Source organism: Pagrus major, chromosome 20 (assembly GCF_040436345.1).
Source record: "Pagrus major chromosome 20, Pma_NU_1.0".
Lineage (NCBI taxonomy): Eukaryota > Metazoa > Chordata > Actinopteri > Spariformes > Sparidae > Pagrus > Pagrus major.
In genome coordinates this window covers 10,325,317-10,333,291 of record NC_133234.1, presented here as the reverse complement: position 1 = coordinate 10,333,291, position 7,975 = coordinate 10,325,317, and the positions used below count along the sequence as shown (strand labels likewise).

The window sequence follows — 7,975 nt, the reverse complement described above, 5'->3', positions numbered from 1 at the left end:
GTAAAATACATAAGGATATGTTGAAAGATAAAAGTACATTTTAAAAATATTTTATCTTTGAAAAGTGCTACTTAAACTTAGGCTAACTGATGTTTTGGTATCTTGGGAGCAGAACAACAAGCTAGGCTACAAACACGACCCTGAAATATATTCACTTGATGTGTCAGACATGCTAGCTAACAGTTGTTACACATTTAGCCGACAATGAGCAATATTAGCATTAATCCAGAGTTGTGTTTCTGGCCACCTGGCAAACGTTTGTCTAATAGTTACTCACTTTTAGCTGTTTTGGTCTCCGACAACTCCTGAGAAAGATGTCAGGCTTTATGTTCACTAGCTATTGTTTCGGGTCAAAGAGGTAACCTTGATCCCAGTGTTAAACATTTACTCTATTACAGTAACACTACTGCCCGACGATACGTGAGAACTTTTTGTTGCTGAATAATGAAGCTCATTTACCATCAACGTCTGTGTGTATCCTTCCTTGGGTGACTAATACCCTGACAGGTGGTGTACACACACACTTTACTGTTATTGGATCTGTGTGCATCTCACACACACACACACACACACACACACACACAGTGAGTAAATGTGTATGTGCAAAGTGGACATACTGTAGTGTGTGGGGTGGAAGTAAGTTAGTGAGCCTTTTAACTGGAGGGGGAGAGGAGAGAGGAGGAAATATGAGGCTTGTGTAATGCTCCTTAATATTTCAGGTTTTGAATGAGAGAATAGATGGATGGGTGGATGGATGGGTGGATGGGTGGATGAATGGATGGAGGTCTGCCACTGCAGGACTTGTGACGTCAACCCTGTAAACTAAGGACATAATCCTCTGTAGGCCTGACCTGCTCCTTTAGTGTAAAAGACTGACATCTAGTGGTCAGCTGCTAGAACAACACTATAATTTTGAGGCTTTGCTCCCCTCTTCAGCACCTTAAACATCCAAAAACGTATGAGTACATAACACTGATTTCTTGTTCGCCTCTTCGTGTTACATCTGTGTTTGCGCGGCTTGAGCGCACTGACCCCAGTAACCCCCCATTGCAAAGAAACACAGGTTGATGACACCTCATCAAACTGTAACACGATATAAAAAGACAAATCGGAAATTAAATGAGGTCACAGATAAGGCTTATGAAATACACTCCTTATCAGTGTGCACATGTAATTCGGTCTGCTGGCTGTTCTCACACAGCCCAACGTAAACACATGCAGTGATTTTATGGGTGGAATATGGGTCAGACATCATCTGCTCTGCCGATGTTATAAACTCGCTCCAGGCTTTATTGATGCTACGGTGGCCGGCTACCGTCACATGGGGCCAACCGCCGCATTTCACAGTTGAACAAGCCGGTACACTGTGTGCTACCCAACACCGCAGGGTTCAGGTTATTTTCAGACCGAATGTTCAATAATCGACTGAGACACAAGTGTTTACGCACGTATAGAGTGAGGCCGTGACCTTTGACTCAGCTTCATCAGTACAGCACATATCTGAACTGTTATCAAGGGTTTATGATGGCTGATATACATTTAAAGTGAAGCTGAAACCCCCACAGCAAATTAACTATAGATTATGTGTTCTTGGATTTTATTTGATCTACAACAGCAAATAGAAATAGAAAAAATGTCACATTATTGAAGTTAAAAGCCTCTGAAACATTTGTTTTAGATCTGAAAGTCTGGATCACATGACTACATATATTATGAAAGATTTTGCTTTTAGTAATGAACCAGCACAGAAGTATCCCCCGACTCTGCAGCTTCCCCTCAGCTCTACAGAGCATGTCGGTGTCTTTCAGCTTTTTGTTTTGGGTTTACAGCAAAAATGTGATTGTTTTGTTTTGGTCCCATCGCTCTAAATAGCCGGCAGCTGTTTTCAGCCAAACAAACAAACAACCACAAAAGGAAATAAGAAAAATTAAGAATAAATAAATACGTTTAATAAACCTGCTGTACGCTACCTACTACCACAACAGCAGACATACAAAGCTAGCGACTAGCTTGTGCACATTACTGAGCATTTAGCAGCTAAAGAGGCCACGTATGTCCTTCAGAAGATGGTGGAGACCAAAAAAGAGCTAAAAGGAGAGAGAATATTGGACAGACTGACTCCTAGTGAATGCTAATGTTGCCTTGTAACTCCTGGATGCATAAATAAGAGCTAATTCTCTAACCTCTAATGACCAAAAAATAAAAAATTAACTGTGCTTTAAGTATTTTTACACATACGCAACATTTTACACAACATTAAACTATCAAGCATCCTACTTCTGTATTTTAAATATCCAATATCCAAACCTCTGTGTGGATTTGATCAGATTTTTTTGGCAGTGACCTGGGAACATGAGAAACAACAACACAGCTCTCATTATGTTGTAATCCAGAGACTGCTTAAAGGATAAGTTCATTCCAAAAATGAAAATTCGGTCATAGTCATCCCCCCATGCTTCCTCAAGTCAAAATCTTCACTGTAGCTGCTAAGCTAAAAGCATAAGCGTGAACACAGATATGTCTTATAATTATTCAACCAGTGTCCAAAGTCTTAATGGAATACAGTCAAACATAATGTGGAGAACTAAGCTGGACTTTGAGCCTTTTGTTGGGGTCATCTCACCTCCCACTGCTGTGCATTGTGTTGTATTACTGACAGCAACCTTACTGTCCAACAGGAAAGTAGGTCAGCCGTGCCAAATATACAAGAGAAGGGGAACTTATTAGTCATCTAAAGATGGAATAGCAGCCCTGCTTTGCTTGAATGACAAATGTTCTTCCCAACAACTCCAAAATAATTCTGTGGATATGTTGTGGCATTGTTGAGCTCTGTCAATGCCAGGTATTATACAATGTGACCACAGTTATCCTTCCATACACCCCAGCCTCTCAACATTTGCATGTTTTACATTTAGAGCACACTATTTACCTTATTTAAATGGAAGTATCAATCGTATCATGTGACACCTGGGCTGAAGTTACAGTCGGTGTCCTGAGCCGAGACTGTCCAGATGATGAAAACACATCGCTGCGTCTCTTTCTGAGTCTGCTGTTCAACGCCTGGGTGTGTTTTTTTAGAACCATTTCGAGAGATGAATGAGTTTTGTGAGATATTGCAGGAAATGTTCGACATCGCTCAGTTTTTTTGTATTCAGATTCTGGTTTTGATCTGTTTTTAAGCTGCTTTTGTTCATGGTCAACATCACTACGGTGTGAGGATCTACAGCGTCAGGTCTTTAAAACAGGATGGAGGTCCCAGACCAGGATGGGGAGCTCCAGCTTCAGTCTGTCATCCCTACACAGAGCATGGGGTCGAACACGGGCGTCACTTCAGACCCGGAGCAAGAGCAGCGGGATGACCCTGAACCTGACATCCAGCCTGAATCCAACCAAGACACAGCGGAGCCAGGGGACGGCCTCCCACCGCAGGTTGCCATCGAGACTCGCATACAGCAGCTTAACAGCAGGCGCTGCCTCCTGCAGCACGTCAGACAGATGTCAAAGGACACTAATAGAGGCACCATAGCAGAAAGTGAGTCTTTCGACTTAAGAGTTGTTTTGCATTTTCAACTTTAAATTTTTTAATAATTCCTCATTATGAGGAGGTAAAACTTAGGTCATGATAATGTCAGTAGCAGTGGTGAGAAAAGGACTTAGATCCTTAGCTGAAAAAAAGTAACAACACCACAATGTGAAAATACAAGTAAAGGTTTGCATTCAAACGTCTACCTGAGCATAAGCACAGCATCACATGTCTTCTTCATGTAGCTGCTTCAGGTGGAACTGTTTCTTCAAACTAAAGGACTGTATGTTGCTGTACTGTTACTGTAGCGAACTTGCGCTGCACTTGAAGGTGGTCGTTAGTGGAGCGGAGAGAGGCACTGAGAGAAAGAATCTTTTTTTATTTCTTTCCATCCTTTTCATCTTATAATCATATAATCATTAAGAAATATTGCTCGCTAAGAACTAAAAATGCAAATAACCAAAGAAGAAAAAGTCAAATATGTGAGAATAAAAAAGTAAAAATACATTTATACCTAATTTATTTGACATATGATGCTTTGCAGTAGTTGACTAATAATTATATTTATTGGTGTATTCTGTTATAATTTGTACCTGTCTACTAACTTTTCACTGTATTTTGTCAGTTTTGAGGCTCCATGACGAGCTAATGCAATAATAAAAAGAGGTTCACAGACTCCTGAGCCTGCTTTAGACCCACTTCAGCTCTGTAAACCTCCCCTCCCTGTATGTCGGTGTCTTCAGTGACCAGTGAGGAAGGCGACAAACTGAATGAGCTGGAGGCCATCCTGAGGGAGCTGGAGGAGCTGCTGCGTAAAAAGAAGGAGCTGGAGGAGCTGAAGAAACAGGGAACGAGCCCCAGTCTCGGTAACGGTACCCAACCCTGCTTACAGACTTTATTCTTCTGTTTTTAACATGAAGACATAAATGAATGCCAACAACATCTTTAAACTACTCATGCTTCAAATCAGGTCAAGAGGCCGTGCGTCCCACTTTATCTAAAACGGAGACACCCCATGGGGGGATCTACCTGCTGCCGCCTCCCCAGACAGCACAGGAGGGCACAGCGCCGGAGCAGACCGGGCCTGTGGGTGAGACACCAACGGGACCAGTCGCTCCTCTTCCAGGTGAGTTACACCACCTCACACACATGAACACACATGTAACAGTATCAGCCATGCATTTGTTTATGTGAGAGTATATCAGGCCAGTGACTCTCTGTCTCTCTCTGGGACAAGTGGACAGTCTGGCTCACACAGCAGCGATCACCCGGTGTCCATCCTGTCAGGAGGTCGTCCTCAGTGAGACCCGGAGCACAGTGGGCGAGGCCATGTGGCTGCTTTGCTGCTTGTTCTCCATGATGGGGTAGGTCCTCTCAGACCTGATTGGCTTTTGACACTTTTACCTTGCCAAAACTGTTAATAAAACTAGCCTTTAAAGGGTTAGTTCGACATTTTGTAAAATGTGTTTATTCGCTTCCTGGTCCAGAGCTCTCATGTCTGTACACCTTATATGGAACTGCAGCCAGAAGGCATTAGCTTTACATTAGGAAGCTGTTAAATTTAATTTTATCCATACAATCTTTTGGTTCGGTGCAATGACATCCTGATTAAACAGAGGAGATATAAAGTTGCATTCACAAGCTTCTTTGACTTCAGTTAGCTAACTAGCTTTGAGTCGAAATGTGTAAAAAAACGTGGATGCTAACTTATCTAATTATTCTAGGTCAGCAACTAATGGTTACAACCCAGTATCATGAATTAACAAAACGTTTCTTACCATCAGTTAAACCTTTACTGTCGTCCGCCATGTCTCTGTGTGACGTCAAACTCAGCAAGTCATTTACAAGAAAAAAATTGCAGACTTTCTGAGTTGTTGTTCTAACTTGAGGTGACTTTCATGTGAATTTTCCCAGTCAGGAACTAATTTTCCCAATTTTTCCGGCACCACTTGAATGCACTTTTAGAAGCATTCTTGGTACATTTGCTTCTGGTATGACCACTAGCTGATGGTGGCTACTGTTAGCTAACTTTAGATAGATATTGCTCTGGAACTGATGTAATTCAGTCTTTCAATGGGATAACATTGGCCACCACAAGTGTTATACAATCAGTATGGACCGTACTCACATAGCAGCCATTTTCCCCTGACGTCACTCACAGTGGGGGAAGCTCTAGTGTCGTACTGCTGTGCTCCAGGTTGCAAGTGTAAGGAATATGACAAATTGTTATCGTTTCAGCGCTTGCTCATTTATCAGCAACTGAAAAGACCGAAGCCACGTCCCGTCTGGTTTCCCTCATGGGACCTTATTTTGGAAAAAACTTTGTATGGTAGTGAATGAAGAGAGACAAATAATGTTTTGATCCTGCTTGAATTGTGCCATGAACTACACATGTGATGTTTGTCAATTTAAAAGATAATTTTTCAAGTCAAGTCGTAATATTAATGAAGTCGCGTTAGTGACGTCTTCTCATTGAACGGTCACCAAAACCTGTAACTGAAACCTTGTAGAGCTGCTCCTGTATATTAGCAGCTAACAACACTGATGAACTCTCCTATTACATAACTGCAGTTGTCAGTATGGACAGATTTATTGTGATTTTCACCTTTTTTAAAGACATTTTCTGTGCCGAGGCGGGGACCAAGTTGGCGTTGGTGATGTTTGTTGAGTGCGCCAGTGTTCACTGAGCAGTTTCACACAAAACTAGATTATATTTTACTTTTGATTACGACCCCATTGACTACCTTACATTTTTTTTCTGAAAGAAGGTCCCAACAAACAACAACTTCCCCAAGACAACAGCTAACGTTAGCATGCAACCACTTCCTAGCTGACACCATTTCATAGTGTGACAGTGTATGATGAGAAAGGCGTACATTCAGTCTAAAATATCAATGCACATCTTTTATGTATTTATTCAAGCCTGGAAGTAAAATACACTGAATGTAATCCAACGCTAACGTTAGCCAGGAAGTGGTTGAATGCCAACGTTGGTTTATCAAATATGTTGTTTTACCTTGAAATATGGCCAATATCCACTGTCTTTCAATCAGAAAGTGATGTAATGATGATTTGTCAGTACATTTATACAATTTGCAATGAAATACAACGTTCGCACCCAGAGTGTGATGTCAGAGGAAAATGGAAAATAGTCTATTACAGACAAAGTAGTCGTTGTAGAGAGCTCAGAGACACTTTTTGTTGCAAAGATCATTCACATCCCTGCTCACTCCTTCACCTCCTTCCACAGGGGTTTTACAGGCTGCTGTTTAATCCCTTTCTTCATGGACCACATGAGGGACGTCCACCACCAGTGTCCCAACTGCCAGGAACACATCTACACCTACCAGCCACTTTGACTTGAACGTGTGATCTGTGCAGCACGATCCGCAGCTTCTGTACTTGAGTGACAGCTGCCTGAGGTCTCGGAGCTGTTTGGGACTTGACCTCGGCACTCATTATTTTTTTGCAGCACTACACTGAGGGATCTCCACGAGCATTTTGACTTTTTGTCTTTCATCTGGGCAAGGACTTGTTTCACTTTTGATTCTACAGCTGGCCTTGGCAATGTTCCTGCAACTGACTGACTTAAAGTGCACAGAGTCTCGGAAAACTTAAGTCAAACATACTGTATGACGCCACTGTTACAACTCGCCTCAGAATGGTCGTTCCTCTGACTTTGGTGTATTAAAGGTGCACTATGTAGTTTTGGGGAAGAAATTTTAATTAGAAGAGAAAGATCTTCATTGCCAAAAAAAACGAAATAAACAAACTCTCTTTGTTTTCATGACTGAATAAACAAACTGACCTTAAAGGACAACACAATTCTATACTGTTTGAAGCTAGAAAAGTGGCAGGGTCCGCCACATAAAACAAACAGTGTTCTGGAGACCTTATTTTCCTCTGAGAACAGCTTGTTTATTCAGTTACGGAAAAGATTTTGTATAATCACCTCATTAATATTGTAAATATTAACATTGAGTTTGAATTTCTTCTCCAAAACTACATAGTGCCTCTTTAAAGAGCCTTTCAGTTGTAATGTGAATACAACATGAACCACTGAAATACGTATCTTGACATGACGCACTGTTAATATAAGCTCTCAGCTCACAGTGTCAGGTGTTAGGCAAAGTATCCAGGCTTTTTTTCCGTATACAGCTCTGTGGTGTCGGTCAACAACATAATGACCTTTGTGACACGTTTCCTTGGTGTTAGGGAAATATATTTCGGGAAGAGCTATTATCTGGCAAGAAAATGGAAATATATTACAGAGCATATGCAAATACGAGCTTATTCCTGACAAGTCTGACAAAGATCTGTCATCATACCGTAACTACAAATATATTCAAATGTAGTGGCTTCATCGATTGTTCTATTTCTTGACTCTCGTCTCGTCTGTCATTTGAAAGGCAGCATTAACAGTGTCTGTATTGTTTGTGAAGTGAAGAACTT

The 7,975-nt window shown here is 41.4% G+C and overlaps 1 protein-coding gene across 1 annotated transcript; it reads left to right on the top strand.

The window, feature by feature from the left end:
* Nucleotides 1–2,809: 2,809 nt before the first annotated feature.
* On the top strand, nucleotides 2,810–7,949 carry LOC141015298 (uncharacterized). Its single transcript, XM_073489286.1, has 5 exons — nucleotides 2,810–3,532; nucleotides 4,267–4,395; nucleotides 4,494–4,649; nucleotides 4,761–4,887; nucleotides 6,774–7,949. The coding sequence occupies exons 1-5, from the start codon at nucleotides 3,247–3,249 to the stop codon at nucleotides 6,880–6,882; spliced, it is 807 nt and encodes a 268-aa protein (XP_073345387.1). The 5' UTR covers nucleotides 2,810–3,246; the 3' UTR covers nucleotides 6,883–7,949.
* The last annotated feature ends 26 nt before the right edge of the window (nucleotides 7,950–7,975 follow it).